The 23,685-nt window shown below is 53.5% G+C and overlaps 6 protein-coding genes across 6 annotated transcripts; 4 read left to right on the top strand and 2 right to left on the bottom strand.

Annotated features, from left to right (window-relative positions):
* Positions 1-165: 165 nt before the first annotated feature.
* N0V96_008885 (uncharacterized protein) lies at positions 166-4,268 on the top strand (the record flags this gene model as incomplete). Its single annotated transcript, XM_065758475.1, has 8 exons — positions 166-844; positions 902-992; positions 1,053-1,137; positions 1,199-1,272; positions 1,330-2,110; positions 2,173-2,692; positions 2,773-2,866; positions 2,927-4,268. 8 exons carry the CDS (start codon positions 166-168, stop codon positions 4,266-4,268), a joined length of 3,666 nt encoding a protein of 1,221 aa, XP_065612868.1.
* A 3,433-nt stretch (positions 4,269-7,701) lies between these two features.
* N0V96_008886 (uncharacterized protein) lies at positions 7,702-10,021 on the top strand (the record flags this gene model as incomplete). The annotated part of the gene is made up of 2 exons (XM_065758476.1): positions 7,702-9,038; positions 9,124-10,021. 2 exons carry the CDS (start codon positions 7,702-7,704, stop codon positions 10,019-10,021), a joined length of 2,235 nt encoding a protein of 744 aa, XP_065612869.1.
* A 100-nt stretch (positions 10,022-10,121) lies between these two features.
* N0V96_008887 (uncharacterized protein) lies at positions 10,122-11,681 on the bottom strand (the record flags this gene model as incomplete). The annotated part of the gene is made up of 1 exon (XM_053188822.1): positions 10,122-11,681. The coding sequence occupies one exon, from the start codon at positions 11,679-11,681 to the stop codon at positions 10,122-10,124; it is 1,560 nt and encodes a 519-aa protein (XP_053053588.1).
* A 779-nt stretch (positions 11,682-12,460) lies between these two features.
* On the top strand, positions 12,461-16,558 carry N0V96_008888 (uncharacterized protein; the record flags this gene model as incomplete). The annotated part of the gene is made up of 5 exons (XM_065758477.1): positions 12,461-12,748; positions 12,977-13,044; positions 13,120-13,452; positions 14,179-14,234; positions 14,898-16,558. 5 exons carry the CDS (start codon positions 12,461-12,463, stop codon positions 16,556-16,558), a joined length of 2,406 nt encoding a protein of 801 aa, XP_065612870.1.
* A 3,066-nt stretch (positions 16,559-19,624) lies between these two features.
* Positions 19,625-20,005, top strand: N0V96_008889 (uncharacterized protein; the record flags this gene model as incomplete). Its single annotated transcript, XM_053188825.2, has 1 exon — positions 19,625-20,005. The coding sequence occupies one exon, from the start codon at positions 19,625-19,627 to the stop codon at positions 20,003-20,005; it is 381 nt and encodes a 126-aa protein (XP_053053591.2).
* An 896-nt stretch (positions 20,006-20,901) lies between these two features.
* On the bottom strand, positions 20,902-23,028 carry N0V96_008890 (uncharacterized protein; the record flags this gene model as incomplete). The annotated part of the gene is made up of 2 exons (XM_065758478.1): positions 20,902-21,961; positions 22,670-23,028. The coding sequence occupies 2 exons, from the start codon at positions 23,026-23,028 to the stop codon at positions 20,902-20,904; spliced, it is 1,419 nt and encodes a 472-aa protein (XP_065612871.1).
* Between the last annotated feature and the right edge of the window lie 657 nt (positions 23,029-23,685).

The raw sequence follows: 23,685 nt of genomic DNA on the forward strand, positions 1-23,685 counted from the left end.
TGACGCGCCGGCAGAGGGCATTCGGCGTGTCCTGGAAATGGTGTCTGGCGCAGCCATTCCTAGGCGGTCTCCCATCCCCAAGGACCTAATTCGTTCTATTCGAATGGGCACTACCGTGGCTACTAACGGTAAGTGACTATCTCTGGATGATTTGCGCCCACAGAGATGCTGGTTAACACCCGCAAAGCTCTGCTGGAGCGGAAAGGAACTCGACATGCCTTCGTTGTGAACCAAGGTTTTCGCGACCTTCTCGATATCGGCTATCAGTCCAGACCGAAACTCTTTGACCTTGGGATTCGCAAGCCAGAGCTTCTATATGACGAAGTTGTCGAGATCTCAGAGCGTCTGACTGTGGAGGCGTACGACGAAGATGCCTTCAAGAGCAGTCGCACCCAGCCTAAGGAGTCCCCAGGCCTTTTCGTCAGGGGTATGACCGGAGATTTACTCCGCGTAGTCCGACCCCTCGACGAAGATGAAGTCCGCCAGAAACTACTGGAGATCAAGTCCAAGGGCATCGAGACACTAGCAATCTGTCTCGCTCACTCTTACATGTACCCGGCTCATGAGAACAGAGTTGCCGAAATTGCAAGTGACCTCGGCTTCGGCCATATCTCCACTTCGTCAAGCGTCGGTGCAAACATGATCAAAATGATCTCTCGTGGCAGCTCAGCTTCGGCTGATGCATACTTGACGCCGGAAATCGTACGCTATGTTAAAGGGTTCGCGAAACAGTTCCAAGATGGCAATCTCGGTGATGTTTCGTGCGAGTTCATGCAAAGCAACGGTGGCCTCGTCAGCCATGAGGCATTCAGTGGACTTCGCGGTATTCTGAGTGGTCCCGCCGGTAATTTTTCCTTCCTCTTCTATAGCACTGGTTGGTGCTGATCATATGATGCGTTAGGTGGTGTTGTCGGCCATGCTAGAACGTCGTACGACGGGAAGTCCCCTATTGTGGGCTTCGACATGGGTGGAACATCAACAGATGTCAGTCGGTATGGCGGTTCTTTGGAACATGTCTTTGAGTCTACTACAGCTGGCGTTTCCATCCAAAGTCCACAACTAGACATCAACACTGTGGCCGCCGGTGGTGGAAGCATGCTTTTCTGGCGGGATGGGTTGTTCAAGGTTGGGCCAGAGGTACGTTTCCCCGTTCCTGACGTCGATGAACCTCGATACAGACACTAATATTTGCTCGTAGAGTGCGGGTGCTCATCCTGGCCCTGCTTCGTACAGGAAGGGCGGTCCTCTGACAGTAACTGATGCAAACCTCTTGTGAGTATACCCAACATGATGTTTCAAAATTCTTGATGCTGACAGCCTGCATTGTAGTCTCGGTCGGCTCATTCCGAGTTACTTCCCTGCCATCTTTGGCCCAGATGAGAACCTGCCTCTCGATTCCGATATCGTGGCAGAGAAATTTGAAGAGCTCACAAAGACGATAAACGCTGACACGGGACGCACGATGACGCCACATGAAGTTGCGATAGGCTTTATTGACGTCGCAAACGAGTCAATGTGTCGCCCGATTCGTGCTCTGACTGAAGCTCGCGGGTTTGTCACGGCCGACCACAACCTGGCTACCTTTGGTGGCGCTGGTGGTCAACATGCCTGCGAAATCGCCGAGAAGCTCGGAATTGGACGCATAGTGATCCACAAGTACTCAAGTATCCTGTCGGCGTATGGCATGGCACTTGCCGAGGTCGTGCAAGAAGCTCAAGAGCCCAGCTCCGAGATGCTATCAGAGGACTCCTTGCCAAGGTTGAATGACAGATTATCCTTCCTCAAAGAAAAGGCTACCGCTGGTCTCTTGGCACAAAATATCAATCAATCGGCAATCGAACACGAGTTTTATCTCAACTTGAGGTACAATGGCACGGATACTAACTTCATGATCTTGGAGCCAGATGACGGAGACTGGTTGGCGGCACTTGAGCGGGAACACCTACGGGAGCTTTCCTTCACATTTCCCAGAACAAGAAAGGTCCACGTTGACGACATCCGCGTTCGAGGTATCGGGAAAGCGGAAGAGTCCAGCAGTGATAATGCCCGTTTAGTTGGAGAACTCAAGTCGCTCTCTTTTAAGAGTGCCCTGAAGCTCGAGGATGGCTTTGTGAGTTCGGCTCCTAACATCAAAGCATATCTTCATTAGGATACTCTCTAATAACTACTTAGACTGACGCGTTCTTCACCGTGGGAGGACTTCAATCCACCAAGATCATCCAGCTCAGCAGTCTGCAACCCGGTGCCGTGATCATAGGTCCGGCGATTGTCATCGATAATACCCAGACCATTGTTGTCGTACCCGGGGCTGAAGCCAAGATCCTTACTTCTCACGTGGTGATTGATCTCGTTGAAAAGGCAGGCAAGAGCTATGCAGTACAGAACACCGAGCTGGTCGTTGACCCTGTGAAATTGAGTATTTTCGGACATCGATTCATGAGTATTGCCGAGCAGATGGGTCGCACGCTGCAGAAAACCAGCATCTCGCTCAACATCAAAGAGCGATTGGACTTTTCGTGTGCCATCTTCAGTCCAGTCGGCGACTTAGTCGCGAATGCCCCGCATGTACCAGTCCATCTGGGCAGCATGAGCTACGCGGTCAAGTATCAACATGAGCTGCATCGCGGTAGCCTCCGTCCAGGCGATGTACTGGTCTCGAATCATCCCGAAGCTGGAGGAACCCACCTTCCAGGTACGCTCCCAAGTACTTTATAACTGACGAGAATGTAATAGTATGCTGATTGGCACCAGATATCACGGTGATAACTCCAGTGTTCGACGAGGACGGCAGGACAATTTGTTTCTACACCGCATCAAGAGGTCATCACCTTGATATTGGTGGATCAAAGGGAAACTCAATGCCTCCGTAAGTCTAGTCCGCAATCGTACTTGATGTATCATGAGTCTTAGTTAACTCAAAACACAGCGACTCTACGGAACTTTGGCAAGAGGGTGCAGCTATCAAATCTTTCTTCTTGATCCGCGACGGCAAGTTCGACGAAGAGGGCATTGTGAAGATCCTCCTTGACCCCGGACTTTTCCCAGATTGCAGCGGCTCTCGACGCCTGCCGGACAACCTCTCGGACCTGAAAGCCCAAGTAGCAGCAAATACGAAAGGCAGCGTCCTTATCAAAGCACTCATGGACGAATTTGGAATATCTGTCGTGCACTTTTACATGGCGAAGATCCAAGAAAACGCCGAGGTCTCTGTCCGAAGATACTTGTCGTCGGCATACAAGCGCTTCGGCTCAAAGCCGCTGAAGGCTGTCGACTACCTTGATAATGGCTCTCGGATGCAAGTCTCCATCACGATTGATGAAGCCGGATTTGGTACCTTCGATTTCACCGGCACCTCTTGCGAGATGCTCTCCAACATGAATGCACCGCCCGCAATCACCTACTCAGCCCTGATTTACACTCTTCGTTTGCTAATCGGGTCCGACATTCCGTTAAACCAAGGTTGTCTTGCACCTACCAAGGTGATCCTTCCGAAGAACACATTTTTGAACCCGGGACCCCAGTCGGCAGTTTGCTGCGGGAATACTCTCACTTCACAACGGCTGGTTGATCTGCTTCTAAAAGCCTTCAGAGCTGCAGCCGGATCTCAAGGCTGCATGAACTGTTTTGGGTTCTTTGGAAATTCTGTTGACCCTGCGGCTTTCTCGGGGAAATCTAAAGATGTCAGCTCCGGAGGTTTCGGTTTCGGCTACGGCGAAACCATTTGTGGCGGCGAGGGCGCTGGTCCGACTTGGCACGGGGCCTCTGGCGTCCAGATCCACATGACCAACACCCGGACGACGGATATTGAGATCATTGAGAAGCGTTACCCGGTCCTCATTCGCGAATTTTCTATCCGAAAAGGCAGTGGGGGTGATGGAAAGTTCCGAGGAGGCTGCGGTATTGTGCGGGACTTTGAGTGTCGGGCTCCTCTTACGTACGGCATCATCTCAGAGCGCCGCGTACACCAGCCGTACGGGATGATGGGCGGGGAGAACGGAGAATCCGGTGCTAATTACTGGGTCCAGAAGACTGACGATGGCGATGAAAGGTGGATCAATATCGGGCCTAGAGGCCAAGTTGACATGAAGACTGGCGATCGATGTGTAATTCATACTCCGGGAGGAGGAGGCTGGGGTATTCCAAATGAGTTGAGTCTCCAGGATCATGAGCACAATGGGGTTGATGGTCCTTGGACAGGTCAGAATGTGTACCCCAGGGCCACAGGCAGTCTTCATGCTTTTGCTGCTGCACAGGAGGCTTCGTCTTAGCTTCGATACTCGCATACATGTATGTAAGATGTGACGAGGATAATATTTTACTTGACACCAATTTTCTCATATTTATGTGAAGACTCAGTATATCATGCAAAGCGTGGCGTGAATTGGCAGGCAAACTAGAGCGTGGCCAACAATGTGATCCGTCGAGAGTATGGCTCACCAAGGAATGTAGGAAACTGGATATCGTGCATTTCAAAACCAAAACTGGATCAGAGCTACAAAATTTGAAAGTCGACCGTATTCGCCCAATCATTCTCGCAATCGAAATTACGGTCTTCAACTTCCTCTCCATCCATTTTCCCATGGACATAGGCCCCGCCCACCAATACGGAACAGTCGAATGAGGGCTTTGGGCGCAAGATGACAGGGACAGAGCAACCAAGCAAGATACAGACAATTTCTCCTTGTCTAGTATCAGGGGAACAAAGCCCAAACAGCTTCTGTTGGGTTTCCGACGGCCTCTCGCCAATACTCCTCTCTTTGCCTTCAACTTCTGTTAATGACTGAATGGTGCTATCCTATGTCGACCGCTTCGTACCGTCATCTCCCATTTCTAGTTTTGAATTTAGTGATGTGTCTGCGGAAAGACCACTCATATGCTGTCTTTTGGTATTCTTCCTCATGTCTTCTTGGAATAGGACAGAGTCTGGCAACTCTGTTGTAAAGAATCGCCGGTTCCATGTAACATTGCGTACGCGCGACAAGTAGTTCCGAAGCATCTCCGAATTTGCTGTCAAGAGCTCACCGACGTTGAGATATCCATTTTTGAATGTATCGGCGATCTCAAAACATCGCAGGCAAGCTCGCTGATACAATGATGATGGAAAATCTCCATTTTGGTCGCGATCAGCAACGAGAGTCCTCCAGATACGATCCGGGACGCCGTCAGTATCGCTCTTGAATCCTTCCCAACCACCCATCATCAACGACTCACGATGAACAATACCTCTAGTAGCTTAACACTAGGCCGCACGTGTTGCCCGTCTAATCAGTTACAACCCCCACCCACCTCCTCCACGACATTGTCTATGTGGCTTGAGAGACTAGGCAAAGTGACCATATTCCTTTGCGTGATTCAATTGATCTGTTCCTAGTCTTCAAGTCCTTGGCACACCAAGTTGAACAAGATGTTCTGTCAAGCCAAAGGAATCCCAGCCACTCCTCTCTGCTTGATCTCGTAACCACACGAGACCTACCATGCCGGCACCATTGGCTCCAACTCCGTCTTTTCCAACAAGTCGCCGGGGCACCACGCAAATCCAATCTTCAGCCATCACGACATTGTAATCACTGCCATACCCCGTAGTTGTCTTGACATTTCTGGAAGCTGAGACTAGTCTTGCAAGATTGCAATAGGCCTGCCTAGATGTTGCTCCTTGAGGTAACCGCAATACGAAATGCATATTCGGAACGCCAAAAATGTTTGAATCGATGTCTGTGTTATGGGAACTGTCAACGTCCATGCTTAAAGGCGAATCTAAACTCAATGCTTCAGTAAACAACCAGTTTTAAGGATTCTTACCGTTTTCGGAGGTTGCTTTTTGAGGATATAGCGAAAGTTGAGTCGGCTGAGGGAAAATCTGCACATGCTTGTGACCCTGAGAAGATCCGGCATCAACACCACAGTTGTAAATCATCAGTTGAGGCCCCAGGGTTGGCTTGAGTGCAGTCATCACAGCACGTGCAGCCTCAACGTCAACCAAGTTGAGGTCTTGCGTCTGAGACTCAAATATTCGGGTATATAGGACGAATGCCGGTCGATACATACAGCACAGATTGAGCTTTAGTGCATGATGGAGTCCTATTTGGGCAACAACGAAGTCGGGATCTGGGTTGAGAAACGGCCCCTTGTCCGCCGTACGCTTGGGATCATCTCGCTCCAGGTATGGCTTTCTTTTCAAGGCTGGACTAATGCGGAACTCGAACTATTGAAGTCTGGTCAGAAGCCTCTTCGAAGACTGATTGCCTCTAGGGTAGAGATTCAGGCTGATTCGCACCTCAAAGCCGTTATGGGAAACAATCTCGCTTTGAGATTCGCTGTAAAACAGCTTCCCTCTAGAGACCAAGTCGTCGAACATAAAAAGAGACTTTGAACCAAGGTCTTCTGGTAACGTGATATTTGCCATTGCCATGTTGACGACCCAGCAGTATCAGGAGAGTTTCGTTTATTTTTCCTCAAGTGTTCCCCCTCGAATCCTGGTGAGCTCCGGGTGACGAGTTGGATGAGCGGTCTGAAAGCAAGACATTCTCCCTTTACTCGGCTCGTGTGGGGGTTATCGGGATGTTAGTGGCCAGGCTGGAACTTGTAGGCCGTGCTATCTTGAGATGATTCCGCCCATTTGGCAAGACATGCACTCGACATCAACTCACTGATTGTAACCTTTCTACCCAGGTTCTCAACTCGGTCAAAAATGACCGGTTACGATCCGATTGAATAGAACAGTATGCAAGCGATGCGAATGGTTGTTTTTTCTATGCTAAAGTGCCTCTCACACCCAGGCAAAGTTTTGCCGGTTGGAATCTATGGGGTTGCTAGAATCACTGAAGGTCCAGCCATTTTAGGCGGCTTGGCTCAGAAACGTGCTAGAATTTTTGCGGCCGTGTTCAGTGCACGAATTAAGTGAGATTGGTGGTTTGCGAAACGCTTAGCGGATTGAAAGGTGTGCGGCTTAGACAGGTTTTGTTCATCTTTAGGGACTTCTTGGCTGTGTGCACTGGATTTCATGAGATTGAATTCGAGATGGAGAGCCGATGTCTTGAAGAGGGGATCCTGGACTCTGTTTCCAATCTTTGTGACAACTCTATTGCCAACTCCCGGCCAGTAGCTGTGAGAACACCCACCCATGTTGGAGAAGAATCACAATAACTTTGATTCATCTGTGCAACTCTCCGCCAATCTTTGGCCTTTCAAATGACTGAAGTGAGACGTACGGTTGAGTTCAATAGCACGCGGAAGTGACGTGGGCTGCACAGTTTTCTCGAGCAGTTCTTAGCGTCAAGAGATGTTCGCCATGGTGATGTCGCGCATACATACCAGGTCCTGGGTGCGTGAAACAGTCGAAGGACCGCAATTTCAGAGCCTCTGAATGGTGGCACTCCCTGTATTTACACGTCAGTCATCGTCTTCTCCTAGTAACCCTGCAAGAAGTCGCTGCCTAGTGGTCGTACGTTGGGGCTCGGCTACGTTGCTCAGTGGATATAAATAAGCACGCAGCCTCACTTTGATTCCTTCATTGGAGAACTCCACAGGGCTGGCTGACTGAGCCATGGATATGGACCTGCAGAACATATTTCGTCTTGTGTGGCGACTAGAGTAATCTTAAATCACGACATCGAAGTGAAGATCCGGTGTGAAACAAGTCGTTGGCGATGAGACTGAGCGCAATTCGGCATAACACCTTGCGATCCCTGTTGAGAGCCAACGATGTATCAGCCACTGGATCGCGACACGGCAGACCAGTCACCACTGAACTGCAACAAGAGCCAACAGCCCGGCCAAATTCGCCCCGTTCAAACGCAACACGGTGTAGCTAGCCTGAAGCCGAAGAGAACATCCAAACGACCACCAAAACGTCTCAGTCCCTTCCTTAAATTCAGTCTCGTCGCCTCGTTGCTCTTCCTCGCAGGCGCCGTCGCCTTCATCTCATGGCTATGGTGGGCACCTCACGAAGACGTCCGCTGGCGAAAATGGGTCCTCGCCCCGAACCGGCTCCAACTAAGCATAACTCTATCCGCCGTCGTCATCCGAACTGCCATAGGCATACTGGCGACCGCGGCCACGGCCATGATTGCGTCGGTTGCGGTCGAACGGAGGGGTGTATATCTTCAAGACATTGCCCAAGTCTCTGTCGCGCGCTGTTCCAGCGACGGACCGCTCTCGCTTAGTCTCCTCGCGCTCACGAGCTCATCGCTTCAGCCGCTGGTCCGCCTGATTCTCGCGCTCTTGGCTATCACGACGATCGCTGCGCAGTTTACATCCACTCTTCTCGTAGCGGATCTCGAGCAGCGTCGGGTCGTTACATTTCCCGACTCGGTGTCGAATGCATACACTTTTATTGCGGGGAATCTCTCGAGCGGCAGGCCGCCCGAAGCCGTCTCTGGATATGCGCACAACTACTGGATCCAACGACCCCGACTCACAGAAACATTTGCAGAATACACAGGCCCCGCATCGGACGGAGAAGGACTAGATGACACCGGGCCGACAGTCAGGGCGTTTCTGCCCGTGGCGTCGCAGCAAGAGCGCGAGTCGCTCGTCGAGTTCCAGGGCATGGCCAGAGTTCTAGACACGCGGTTCATTTGCATGAGGCCGGAGCTCAGCAACGTCCGCCCGTGTAACGGCACAGACGGCGTCGACATTTGCGGGTCGATACGGCTCGATCCCACCGTGGATGCGTCGGCTGCGGCGGGGCTGACGTGGACGGATGAAATGAACTTCAACTTTAGCTGCCCTGTGACGGGATACATGGGTAATCAGTACGACTGGCAGATTTGTGCGTACGAGACGCTGAACTGGACGTCCTTTGACTGGTCTCTTCGGAATACCTCGAGGATGACCACGATGAGGATCGTGTGGGATGCGGGAAGGATACAGGGAAACATGAGCTCTGATAGCTTGAAGTCGACTGTCAAGGCGCTGAGTTCGACTGGCTCGGGTCCGTGGACGAGAGAGTCTTTGCATATTAGACTTATCGACTCTGATACCGTTGGCAAGGACCAGTATATCAACTTCAACATGACGATGTGTGCACAGTTTTACAAGTGAGTACCCTGATCTCTTGAGGCTTGAGCTGTTCCACAAAGTTCTTCCATGTGGTAGTATCTAACAACAGGCCCTTCGTGACAGCTACCCGGACTCGATCCAGTATCTTAACGTTTCCGCAACCAGCTCAAGCAACAGAACAGAGCCAACCTACGAGTGGGATGTAGAGCGAGAGGTCTACAACACGAGCGCAGTCCGCAAACAACTCGGCGCCGTCAAGGATGGCTCATCTCTATCCCACGAAGACCGCCAAGTCCTATCTATCAGCAAAGATAGCTTAGAGTCGGCTGTAACTGACGCTCGCGATGGGTCTAAGTGGCAACAGTACGCTGCCGACCGCAGCCTGGAATGGTTCTTCGACCGCGTCACCTACGCCCGAATGCCCTCCATGCCCATCGCCTTCTGCCACAATTGCGCTCCGAATCTTGACTCCCAGGACGGCACCAGCGACGTCGTGTACGAGCGGCTTTTTGGTGATACTATCGACGAGACGGGATCGCCGGCTCGCGCGATGCAGGCTGTTTACTTTACCCTTGCGCGACTTGTCTACTACGACTTTCTCAGCGCCTTCTCTTCCAACACTGCCGCTCCCGGGATGGACACCGCGGATGTTGTCACGTTTGAGCTGACTTCGATACCATGGCGCTTCAGGGGGTATCTAGCTGTCGTGGGGATACTGATCATCTTCTTGGCCTCGTTTGCTGCAGCGGTGGTCCTGTTCAGGTCTACATGGTACAGCTTGCCTGAGAATGCGTGGCACACAGTTGCGCAGATCTCGGAGAGCCCTGAGCTGGCAGACTTGCTTCACGGTGCGAGAGTTGCTACTGATGACGATATTGTACGTCTGGCAAAAGCCTCCAAGTCTCAGCGCTTTGTTGTTCGTGATGGTGTCTTTACTCAAGCTTCGGGGGCTGATTTGGATATGGAGCTAGAGTCGAATCAGTCCCGTCGTCGACTGACGACGCATGAAGCGGTTTCGTAGAGCACGAGTAGGATTGCCCAAAGGAGAGAAGTCCACCCTCAAATAGTGTAGGAGCAATGAAGTGAAATAACGAGAGAATGAGTTGAAATTTTGGCCATCATCACAAAGCCTTTGCCGCCTCCGTAGCAGACTTCTTGTGGCTTTCATCTCCATCTTCACTCTGTACATCCACCTTCTCCAACGTAGCAACACTGTCCCCAGCTTCCCTCAACGACTTCCAATTGAGACCAAAGTCCAGGATGTCGGGATACTTGCGCACATACCACAACATCCCAAGGATCGAAGCGATACTCCCAACACTAAACGCCGCCGCCAGCGGGAACCCGATAGGATACCTAGGCGAGTCCGCCGTCTTCCACGCACGGAGAGGAATAGTAGCATGCCCAACATACACAAGCGTTACCGCGAGTCCAACAATCACCGACCTTGCCTCGGGCTCCTTGCGCAAGATGATAGCCAGCCACGCGAGCAGCGCATACCCCCACGCCGCAGTCGCAAACGTCAAAAAGTAAAACGTCATAATCGTGCCCCTTCCACCAGGCCAGGCCGCCAGGACAGAGGTAGCCACGAGCTGAAGTAGCGCCGCGCCGATAGCGACCTGCCACCGCCAATCTTTCCAATCGCTCAGCGCGTTGAGGGAAATATTCGCCACGATGGAGATTGCGTAGCCGCCGAGCGGGATGAGGTTGACGGTGTACACTGAGTACAGCGCCGTCGTGCCGTCCGCGGCCTTGAGGCCCTTGAGGTAGAGCAGGAAATACGAGTTTGCGCGCTGGGACCATGCGAATTGCAGGTACGCCGCCAGGAACAGGTACGTGATGGGCGAGGTAAAGAGTTTTCGCACGCGCGCCCAGAGGGCCTTGCCCTTGATAACCTCCTGCGTCGTTGTCCCCGACTTCCTCATCCGCGAAGCGGCGAGAACGCGTTCGTCTGCGGTGAGCCAGAGGGCGCGGGTCGTGGTCGGCGCGTCGGGAATGACCAGGAACCCGTAGAGACCCCATACGATGGTCATGATGCCCGAGACGACAAAGAGCCACTGCCAGCCCTCGAGACCGTGTGCGCCGTTGAGGTTCTTATAGAGCGCGGCCTGGAGGATGCCGAGGAACATGCTGCCCGCCTGGCTGCTCACGCCAAAGATGGCCAGACGCTTGCCGAGTTCGGACGGGGTGTACCAGTTGAAGATGAGGTTCACGATGCCCGGCCACGAGGTCGCCTCGAATACTCCCAAGAAGAACCGCAGGACGAATACGGTGCGCGCGTTCTTGGCGGCAAATGTCGCGAGGGTGATGGCGCCCCAGACGACTTCGCAGAAGGGCAGCCAGAGGGAGGGGCGGACGCGGGTCTGGATGAGTTGGGAGGGGACGATGAAGAGGGCGTAGCCGATGGAGAAGTAGGTTGTGAACTCGACGAGTTCGTTGCCGTAGAGGGAGAGGGCTTCTTGCATGCCTGAGACGTAGGCTGCTGTTGTTGCGGACTGGTCCATGTCCTTCATGAGGCCTGCGATGAAGGCCCATGATAGGAGGAGGATGTCGAGTTTGAGGACGAGGACGTGTTCTGCGTCTTCAAAGTAGGGATGGATCTTGGCCAGCCATGGGATCGAAGGCTTTGTTAGGTTTGGGCTGGCTTCCGCCGAGGCTGGTTCGGGCTCGGTCTTTGCCATTGTTGGTGATGCCTCGTAATGTAGCTCGACAGGATGACTATGAGATCCAGACTGACTTCTCGGGCAGGCTTTCGATGGCCATGCAGCTGTTTATACAGTGGCTTTCAGGGTCGTATTTGAACTTGATCATTCAACCAACATTCGCCATCGCCGTATACCAAGACTACTCCCTAGAGCGGATAGATTCCGACAAGACGTCGGGATACACCGACGCTCAAGACGATTCTTCAATAATACCGGGCAAAGGGTCAGATGGCAACATCACCATCATTCATGATGAAATGGGGAAACGAAGGAACAGAGTCGGGAAAATAACAAAGCAGTTGGGACGGATCAGTTACTTTTTTGGCAGAAATTCAGATGAACCGTTAGCCAAAACTCTGTTTTCCGTTGCTGAGTCGTAGCGTTCCATGGGCTATCCCAGCTCCGGGGAAGCGTCCGCCGGCGGGCAGGGATACAACGTAAAATGTCGCCATTTCGCCGGCTTATGCCGTGACGCGTCGGTATCCCGCCGAAAGATGACAGGAGATACTTTTCTGCGTCTACGATTCGACTGTCGACCTCGCGGTGATTGGAAACTGCAAGCACGTTTGTCGGGGTTGCGCCGACCGAGTGAGACAGGACCTGACGCGATAATACCTATTTGAGTCTCATCGACAGTTGATAGAGCCGATACATATATCAACAGCAGACGACGGGATACTCTCAATCAACCGCAAAAGATTGCGTGCTTCGCCATTCCCACCATCATTCGCTGCACGTATCCCAGTCCAGCCACCATGCCGACCGAACCATTGTACCCGGCCTACCTCCCCACCAGGCCCGACGGCTTCCAGCCGACAATCGACGTGCCGTTCTTTGAAGCCGAAGAGCCTGGTGTCCGGGCCAAAGCGGGCCAACCCGCCTCCTCCGGGTCCTTAATCTTCAGGGACGGCGGCGGTGCCAAAGTGGAGAATATCACACCCCGCGTCGGCGCCGAAGTCCGGGGTATCCAGCTCAGCCAGCTTTCCAAGGCCGGTCTCGATGAGGTTGCGCTGTTAGCGGCCGAGAGAGGCGTTCTTGTTTTTGTGAGTTTTCCGTCGTGTACAGAGAGTGATGATGGTCATGTCATTGCTTGGTGAATGGATAATAACACACCTGCCTATCTAGAGAGACCAAGACTTTGCAGATATTGGGTTTGAGAGGCAAAAGGAGATTGTGAGGCATTATGGGCCTCTCCACAAGGTACGATACTAGGTAATAGAGGTCACGTAGAGTAGAGCGCAAGCTGACCTGCTTCTTCCTTCACGTCCCAGCACCCCACGATGGGATACCCAGAAGGCACAGGTCCAGAATTCCACGTCGTCTACGCAGACGAGAAAGCGTAAGCCACTCAACCTCACGTCACATCTGATGGATTTCGTTCTCAAGATACTCACCACTCACCCTGACGACACAGAGGCAACCTCCGCACCCTCCTAGGTCCCCGCACAACCTACGACCTCTGGCACATAGACCAGACCTTTACCCCAAATACCCCCTCAACAACCTTCTTCTGGGTCCTCGAGACCCCAGCCTCAGGCGGCGGCGACACGGCCTTCACATCCCTAACAGCAGCCTACGCAGCCCTATCCCCAGCCTACCGCGCCACCCTCCGCGGCCTGCGGTTACTACACACCTCCGCCTCGGTAGGCGAAGTCGCGCGCGTGGGCACGGAGCGCGCCCTCCGCGAGGCCGTCTCCACGACGCATCCCTTGGTGATCCGGCACCCTGTAACGGGCGAGCCGAGTTTGTTTGTGAATCCGACGATTGCGAGGCGGGTGGAGGGGTTTTTACCTGAAGAGTCGGATGCGCTGTTGGGGTTTTTGCATAATCATGTCAAGAGTTTGGATTTTAGTTGTCGGGTGAGGTGGGAGGCGGGGTCGGTTGTTGTGTGGGATCAGAGGAGCGTTGCGCATAGTGCGGTGCCGGATTTCAGGGAGGGGGAGAGGAGGCATATGGTGAGGATCATACCGTATGGATCGAGGCCTGAGCCTGCATTTCCTGAGGAGCATGAACGTAGTCGAGATGACGAGGACGTGTAGTGGATATTAGCCTACCTCATGATCTACAGCTACATGGGAGAAGTCGATAGTCACAAATCCAGTATCTTGTAACATTCGAGGTACGAGCAATAAAGTATCTCTCTTGGATACGTGTGCGTGTTACCTATGTAAGTAGACAATAATGAACCACTTGGCTTGCGAGAGATAATAGAAACTCAGATCACTTTGCCGAGCTTCGCTTCATCAACCCCGCACACTCGATTCTTGTGCCCAAAGTTGAGCCTCACAAAAGGCTGACAGGGATCCAGCATGGATGCGATGGGGTGAGCGATGTGCGATGATCATACGCATCCATACCGATTTGGAGTGCGACATAAGTGCGAAAAGTGCGGTGAAAGTGCGACGGCAATGCCATTCGTCAACCCCACTGCTGTCCCGCTCGCGTGCATGAAGGAGTGTGTCGCACTTACAAGTGCGATGGCCAACCCCGGTCCGGATGACAGCCTTACGAGCATCATCGTGAATAAGTGTAAGTCCGGTCCGTTGTTCCAAGCTACTCGACCTTCAACTAGAACAGACTCGTTTTCTAGCTTAACGGGCGGTCGAAGGTTGATCTTAACTAAGAGTTTCAATGGCGGCCAACCCGGCTCCTAACATCGGATCGCCGGTTGGACCACCTGCTGCGCCTTTGCCCTTCAGCCTGCAAACGTCGCATGATGTGAGGGATACTCAAGAAGAGTCCAACAAACGGAAGAAACCACCAAGAAAGCTGGACAGCGAAAAGTGCCAGCTTTGCAGACAACACAAGTTGAAGGTATCTCGGTCCCCTTCCAAGCGCTTACCTCGCCCCGCCTGTACGGTAGAGCGCTTATGGCTCTGGTCAGAAAATTGCTGACAAGCGAGCTGCGAAGTGCCTTCCTCAACCTCGAACATGGCCGCAAAAGTGCGATCGCTGTTTGTCGAAAGGACTGGAATGCTCGCCTGGAGAAGTCAAGAAAAGGACACGAAGACAGGCTCCAAGCGAAGAAGAGCCTGAAAACATGATGCGTATCCCGAGCGACCGGGGATCCCACGGCCGAGATCATGATGGCTCCAGCACTTCTTGGAACTGCGAAGATCTGTAAGGCCCATGTCAGCTTCTTTCTTACGTAAAGGCTGATTCTATGAGACAGGATGGATATACTTACCGCAGTCCAACTTCTGAACAGCGTATACGAAGTCCATCATCACCAGAGAACCTCCTTGCTGGATATTCTCGATTTCCAAAAGGCACCTTGCCAAAGCCATGGACCTGGTACTCAGGCGCAGCTCGATGTGCCCTACGTCTCGGGCCTCCATCAGAGCTTACCACTTCTCAAAGACAGGATATCGATCGCGCTCAAGACGAGGCTCGGTCACGGCAAGACCACATGTCTCGCGGAGAGGATGTTGTTTGAGAATACTCTCACTGAGCTACACAGCAATTTACCGAAGCGTCCGATTATAGATGGCCCTGTCGAAACCCATCGACTACTCATACGCGAACAGATCTCCGACCTGATGTTCCGGTCCAGCTCAAGCATGTCAGAGACTATTACCTTGAAAGCGATAGTCTCACTATCCATCACACTTTCTTCGAGGCTTCCGATACTCTTGAAAAAGTTTGATCTCTATGACTGGTCTTACGTGGAACAGGGCTTCGGCCCAGAATGGGAGAAGTTGGTCCCCCATGCGGTTATTGGGTGCCTCCTCTTCGCTCCTGGTGACCTCTACTCAGACTCGCAGCCATATGCCAAGATCTGGGCCCACGATATTCTTGTTAAAGAGGGCGCGAAGTACCCCATACTCGCACGGGATCTCGCCCTCATCCCGCCCAGATCCAGCAGCTGGTCCCTGAAGGAGCTTGCCTTCCTCACCAATCACGTCGGACCCGACCTCAAGGACAATCAAGGGCTAACTCTCGTCCACGCTGCCATCTTGGACCGCAGGCCGGACATCGTGCATCAACTTCTCGAGCCTGGAGGCGCCAAACCGTGGCACCGAATATTCAGGAGGCGGTTCTCGCTGTTCCATTTCGCGGCCTCGGTAGGATGCGAGGCGTGCTACGCAGAATTGCGCTGTCACCCTGAGATCCGGCCGGCAGAGGAGACGCGGGACCGGAACGGAATGCTGCCCTTGCACGTCGCTGCCCTTCGCGGGCAAGTGAACGTGGTGGAAGCTATTCTCAAGGCGCACTTTGACGGAGAGGAGGAGAACGAGGAGTACGTGAATCGAGAGACGTCAGAAGCCGGGCATACCGCGTTGTATCTCGCGATAGCGCGGGCTGAAGATGATGCCACCGCTAGATTCTTGGCAATGTACCCCGGCGTCGACTTCCTCGTGGATCGCCAGGTACGGCAGACAGCGCTTCATGTTGCGGCGTCTCGCAAACGACACGGTCTATTGCGCTTTCTCCTCTCTAGAGCACCCGAGCATCAGCTCAATGTGCAAAACGAAGACGGTGAGACGGCATTACATATTATCGCTCGTCATGGTGACCGAGAGACATTAAACGCTGTCTTGGACCTCCCCTCAATCGAACTGGACGTGACAGCCAGCGACGGATCAACGCCACTAGTTGACGCCGTGACGAGCGCGAACATGGAGGCGATGGAAGCTTTGATCGGGTGCCCGGGGGTGGATATCACGGCGTTACGGCGGCCTCTGGAGCCCTTTGGATTTTCTGCACTGGAACATATCTTGCAAGAGGTGGACGGCAACGATGGTTCTGGGGGGTACACGGAGATTTTGGAGTGCTTGCGAATGCGTTGTCCCGAGCTGGAAGACGATCTTTATGAGGCATCGGTGGCTGAAATGGAAACGGATGACGGGTGATCTCGTGGTTAAACACCCATATGAGGTGAATACTTATTCGAGCAAAACGGCTCTAGGCTGGCGAGGTGCCGTAGAGATTTCAACGGCAAGCCATACTTATGACTGTCAGCGTACTACCTCGGGAGACGCTTGAACCGCGTGAACTCCATTATTAGTATCCTCCGAGGCTTGTCTTGAAGTCATCGCCAAATTCCAGCATCCGGTCAGCTGGGATAGAGAAACGAGCGTGCTGAAGCCTAATAGGTTGTAGTGTACTAACAACACTGGTTGACCCGACGGCGCAGGTGCAATATCGCTAAAGGGCGAGGTTTTCGCCGGGGTGATTGACTCGGGGGGCGGGGATCGAAGCGGACGAACCCCTGGGTGTTGGTCCCACCGATTGCTCATGGGGCGATGTAACGCCGAATGCGAAGGTTCAGGGGAACTAGGTGGCGGAGGGAGGGGCGGGAGGGGCAGACACGAGGATGATGGTATCATGGTCGACGGTTGCTGGTGTCAACTTGGTGATGGTTCGGTGCGTTGTCTGGATTCGTCGTGCCTGGGACCCTGAGACGTGGTCGGGAGAATGAGATGGTGGGCAGTCTGGATTCTGGTTAAAGTCAGCGAGCACGCAAGCGAGGCGCGGGACACAGGACAAAATACCCGGACGGAACATCTGGTGCATCACTAACGGCATCGTGGAGCATTCCAGGCCGGATCGACACAGCGGGTCACCGTTTGGGAGCAGCGCTCAAGTGGTGAGGTCGAAGGCCCGTCTCGACTCTGGAGTTATCCGACGAGTGCCCGGTGGATTATTCGACAACGGGCCGAGACGGGCGAACCATCCAAAAGAAATATAGACGGAGACTCGGGAGTTAGTACTCTAGGCTCTAAGCCTCCACCATCAACGCGTGGTTTGTGTCCTTAGTACGAGACCGGTCGTGTGGAGGCTGACGGTTGTGGCCGAGAGAAAGGAGGAAAAACGTGACATAAAGACGGATTGAAACGGCCTGGTCAACACGAGGCAAACGGCGAGAAAATTGACGACAAAGAAACGACGGCGGAGCTGAAGAAACCAACAAAGTGAAAGGTGCGCAAGCCAAAGTTGGGAAAGCTGGGAAAACATTGGCCGCAAGTGCAGGGAACTCCACCGGAAGAGGAACGAAACTCGGAGCAGACACCAAGAACGAGAAGCAACGTCCGGGAGAGCCATGAAGCTTGGGAAAGAGCAAGTGAGAAAGGGCAGGAGAGCACATGGCGGGACAGGGAAGGTGTCCCGGCTGGCGCCATATCGTTGGCTGCGATTGCGTGGAGAGTGGGGCCATGTAGAGATGAGGTGGATCCAGGTGGTGTGGGTACTAATCCCACGCTATTGGTGAAAGAGGAAACGATGGGCAGGAACTGGCAGGGAAGAAACGAGGCATGAACCGGTCTATCGGAGGACCCGTCTCTTTTCCATCTTTTCCCATCTTTCCAGCGCTTCTCAGTGGCTGGAAGATTCTTGAGAAGTTTGGGAGCGAGCGTTGGATGCATCCAGGCGCGACGCTGAGGGTGACATTCGATATGCATATCCCAGACCTGCACCTGTCTGCAGTGCACCACCTACTGTAGGGTACTGTATGTACTTCGTAGTGCTGCAAGCCTGCACCTGTGGCTCCAATTGTCAATTGTGCAAACTTTCTTGGATTGGTCCAAAGTGTCCAGCCAGCCCAGTGGTTCAGGGCAATGCTCCCTCCCACGGAATCCACCCCGTCTGTGTCCGTACACTAAGGTACCGTCCAACCTAAGACTCCAAGGCAAGTTCCAGAAGCCCGAGCACCGTGCCCCACTCCCTTCTCCAGTCTCCATTGCTCCAGAGGAAAGACCAACTCTTGCTGCACCTGCCACCTGCAGCTTCCTGCGTCTGCTCCTTCCACTGCAAGTTGACACACACCAAATCAATCCTTCCCGTCTCTCCTCCTTCTTTCCCTCTCGCCTTCTGTGCCTTCCAACAATCCGTAACAGCATTATCAAGGTTCTCTTCCTGCAGCTGCAACCGTATCTGTGCCTGCCTTTCCCATCTGCTGAATCTGTGATTCGTAGACGGTTCTTTCCCTGCACGACTCATTCTTTCCCCTCCTTTTGAAGTACCTTACGAAGTACCTCAGTGTCTCCCTCCCCCTTCCCTTCCACTCTGGCAGTTCCCTTCTCAGCCATCCAATCCTTTCCCTTACACCTTGTCATTCTTCCCTTTCCACCACCACCACCACCACCACCACCACACCACACGGCACACACCTCTCACCCGACCACACCTCACACTCCGGCCCGACCTAAAGGTACCTTTCCTTCAACTCACTTTACCACCTTGGGCCAAGCCGCCGTCGCCGCCATTCTTCCAATCTTTTCCTATCCATCCTGACCAACCCAACCCAACCACTCCAGACCGGATACATCATCTCCCTCACTCGCACACACACACACTCTCTCCCACCCAGTCCACTCGTTCCAACTCAACTTACCTTAATAAACCAAAACTACCCAAGAGGTCTCGAAGCCCGGCGTTTTGACTACCTCTCCTTCCCTCGCTCCCGCACCGACTCTCAACAAAGGTCACAGACACCAAGCTACTATCAGCCACAGAGTGCTGAATTAGAAAAGAAGAACAAATCCAAGAGCCAAGGCTCCCGATCACGGCACCACCATCAGACACTTGCTGCCAAGCAGTGCTCAAAATACGACAGACATCTTACCGCAAACGCCAGCCGGCAGAAAGGGGGAATTGCAACACATCCGAGCCACCAGAGACATCTGTGTCACAAGATTGCGACTTCCATTCCACCCATTCCTACTGCGAACGATAAGCTTTTCGTCTGATCTGTTGCGCCCCTACATTACGACGTGCGTCTGCCACCGTTCACAGACATCGTCCTCCCGTACATCACGTCCCGTCATCTGTACTTGCACAACCATCTCATCCCAAGTCGAGTCAATTGAGTTTGCCTCGTCCCGCCATCAACTTTGAAGAAGATCGATCTCGCCAATAACACCCCAATACAACAAGCTTTCCAAACCTGTCCCGACCGTCTTCGCTGAAAACCCGTCGCAATGGCTCCCGGTATCCTTGAACGTATCCAGCAGAAGATTGAGCTCTTCCGCCTGGAGCAGCGCTACACCCGCCGCCGTCACCGTCGTTCAACTTTCGTTTCCAACGCAGTTTACGTCGATGGCGAGTATGTCTACCAAACTCCTACCTCGACCGGTTCCTCGTCCGCCGGCACGACCAGCAGCAAGGAGTCTTCATCACCACGAGTGAATGCCCTCCACCACGCCGAGCCTGCTTCGCCCACCGTCGCCCCGACACAGGCCGAGCCCAGCAAGAAGCGATTGAGTCGCTTCGCCTCCATGCCCGGCTTCGGCTCCTCAAAGCAGACCCCCACCAACGACTGGAGGTCAAGCCGCGTCAGCGTCAGCGAGATCCAGCGGTAGAAGCGTCTGGCCTACGCTACTTGAATCGATCAAAAAAGAAAAGCAAAGAAAAAAAAAGAGGTTCTGAAACGAACAATACATAGATCAGGGCGGCAATCTCACGACGGCAATATGATTACCCTCGGGGCGAGTCTTCAAGGTTCGACGACGACGAGGTTTTGCTCAAAAGCAATTGGCATATTGCACTTTACGACCATCTTCCGTCACGTCTCTTAGCGGCGCACTTGCATGAGCATTGGGGGGCCTGCTCTTGTTTCTTTCTTCTTTTTTTTTTTTCTTGCTGGGAGGTTTGCAATGGCCGACATGCCACATGCATATTGGCACCTGGTGCCCCTAACATTACCAGACGCTGTGTGAGAATCGCACCGGCGCTGGTCCTTGCTTGTCTGGACACACTACACCGACTTGTAATCTTGACTGCTGCTCGGGACAGATACCCATCAGCTTACCGGCGTCGTGCACGCACCTTTTCTCCTGTACATATCCAATGGATCATATGACTACTTCAAACACTCTTGTCTCAGTGCCCCTATTTTGTGATGTTCGCGGATTACTAAATCAGAGAGGTCATGTTTGATAAACGCAGGAATCTGGCGAGAGATTGCAAACACTGGATGCCGTTCCGTGTCTCAGATTCTTGGTGGTACCGGTAGTGATCGGCCGCGGCTTGAACGGGTGCAACTCGAAGGCATGCAGAGAATTCGGACGATCGTCCCGGACACGTCGGCGACGCTTGGCTGTCTGACCCGGTATTGCTCGAAGGGGTCGGGCGAGACCCTGAAATCCCCTTTTTTGCGGGGTGGATCACTGGATGGTCCCAAGCTCCCGATGGATCCCGTGATTCGATTCTTGGGTGACCCTTGGGTTTTTCTTAAGGAGGATGGCACGAAGTATAATCACATCAAGAACAAGGGTGCCCCCTCAAACAGCTCGTCCCATAACGAAAACTTGCGACCGTGCTTTGTTTCCCGCTGCAGCTTCTCGACGAGACGAGCACCGTCTATCATGCTTACCGTACCCAGTTCTTGACCGACCGCTTGCATCCCCGAGCACATGAAGTCTGTGGTTTCTTGGTCGTGGTAAATGAGGGCGGATTGGATTCCGCCGATGACCATTGGCCAGATGACGAATTTGTGTAACAGCCCCGCGCTAGTTGCAATGGAATTTGATGGTGTATTGTTGTTGATGGCTTGTGAGGGATGCCGCTGGGTTCTTTGGGTGAAGAGGACGCGGAGACTTGCGACGAGTGTGGTGTACGCTGCTGATTCTCTTCTTGCCAGATGCGATGAGGCTTCTTTAGACCAGATGGTGCTTGATCTTGGTGTGGTCCCGAGGCCGGCGAGGCTGTTGATGGCGTATAAGGCCGCGGCGCTGTGATATGTCGTCATCAGTGCTACCCAGGCGTCTTTGGTTTCCCGGTCCTCGCTCAGTTTGCTCGGTGCCAGCGAGACCTCCGCGGTAGCTGAGATCTCGGCTGCCCATTTCTCGGGCGGTGAGGTATCGAGGTACGCTAACACGGCAGATAGACCTTCCGGGAGATGCTTCGCCGTCTCTGGGCACAGTGCCCTCCGTGCCCGCAGCCCGTTGATACGAATCAAAATCCTGACTAGGTCGTTGGGGACCAGCCTCCAAGGGTTACGTGCGTCAGTATCAGACTCTTGGAAGATTGCTTCGTAGGATTCCTGCCTTGCCAGGATTGTGCCGGCGACATGGACGGATGGTGGTGGTGAGTTGCTGCTGCTGCTGCTGGTGATGTTGTTGTTGATGGCACCGTGGGTGGATGTACCGAATATGTCAAAGATTGCGAACTGCTGGAGGAGGCGGCAGAGTTCTGGGTCTGATTTCGCGACGGCGGCGAAGGGGCCGTGGGTGAGGATTATGCTCCATGCGCCGGCGATGTGGGATTGCCAGGGGGCGTAGGCGGAGAATTGGATCTTGAGGGAGGGGATGTTAGTCCTTTGTTATGGGATGAGGGTTTGTGTAGTGGGAGAGCGAGAGAGAGAGGGGGGGAGTACCTGAGATGTGAGCATCACCATGATGCCGAGGAGGATACTGGGTCCCGGATCTTCGGCGGTGTTTGTTGAGCCGTTCCCGCGAGGTTGGTGATATGCGCAGAGTTCTTGGCCCAAGGCTTGTAGGGCGGCGGCTTGGGATGCAAAGTGGACGCTTTCGAAGTCGCCTGCTGCCATGAGCCTGGATAGTTCGGATGTGTCGCCACGTATTGATGCATGTTGTCTGATGGAAGGACGGGATGTGGAAGTAGCGAGGGTCTTGTTATCGTTTGATAGTTTGGATAGGACACTGGATGATGATGACGACGAAGACTGCCCGCTGATGTGTCTGTGGAGGGCTGCGATAGAGATGTATGTGTTGCGGAGGTAGGAGGCGAGTGAGGCTATTTGGTGGGGGGAGATTTGGTATGGTGATGTTGATGTTGAGTAGGGGACTAGGTCTGGTGCTACGTGATGATTATCTATGGATGAGTAGTTAGTTGGGTGGTTGGGCGAGCAACGACGATGAGAGTGAAGATGTGGGAGTGAGATTCAAGTAGTGAAAGAGTGGTGATGAGTGAGTGGCGATGTGTGAGTGAGGTTGTCGGAGTGAGTGAGGCTCACTGTACGTGGTGGGCGAAAACCACACGGGGAAGGTGTTTACCCACAATACTCCATGGCATCAGCCGCTATCCTCAACTCTATCACGGATCCGGCGGTTCTTGGTGATCGGCATACGATGCCAAGGACCGACGCCGGTGGGCTGGCGCTGCTGCTGCTCCGTGTCTTTCCGCGGCTACGGTCACTGTCACTGTCGCGGTGTTGGTGGTCCGCGTCCGGCTCCCGATCCCGGACCCGGATGACGACGCCCTTTTGCGTCAGGACGAGCGGGTCTCGGAAGGCGATAGGTCGCTTGTCGCCGTAGCCTGGGCATTCTGCGCGTGCGATGATGCATTTTCGGCAGGCGGGGACGGAGGAGTCGCATCGGAGGCGCTTCTTGCGGCAGCGCCAGCATTGAGGGCCCAGGGTCATTGTGGCTCTGGATGAGGAACCCAGTGTTTCTGTAGAGAGTGTGGCGTTGGATGATGGAAGCGTGAGCGGGGGAAAAAGCCTGTGGCTGGTTTGTCTTGAGATTGTATGAGCCGTTGTGCGGAGATTGAACAAGGCAGTGTTTCTCCTGTGCGTTTATTCTATGGTGATGTCTAATTCATTGGTTCGAACGAGGGAAACCGGTAGTGGTCGTGGGGGAATAAGTTCCCCCACTTCAAAAAGATTAGTATTCACGTTTTCGGCATATAGCGACGGTGAATTTGCGCAGAGCGGCGATGTCGGCCCCCGATTAAGCCCAATCAACGGGCCATGGGTTGCCCGAATCGGAAGCGTGCACGGTATCGGCGGTTTGCACAAGACTCTGCTGGCCGACACGGGGACGCGGAGCTGATTGCCTTCGCACGCGGCCGCACTATAATTCGGGGTGTATCTAGTTCACGAGAGCCGAGCATTGTGATCATTGCGGAATGGGACGACAATGAGGGAGGGCACATTCTTGGGGAGCGCGACGTCGTCAGGAATCGACGCCGACGTGAGAAGCTGGCAGGCTGCTATGCGAGAGGAACTTGATCCAGACTCTCATCTATTGACATTCTGCGCTGGAATTACATCTGTGTTTTACCAGACCTGTGACATGGC

This window comes from Colletotrichum fioriniae (genome assembly GCF_027942845.1).
Source record: "Colletotrichum fioriniae strain IMI 355084 chromosome Unknown scaffold_11, whole genome shotgun sequence".
Taxonomy (NCBI): Eukaryota; Fungi; Ascomycota; class Sordariomycetes; order Glomerellales; family Glomerellaceae; genus Colletotrichum; species Colletotrichum fioriniae.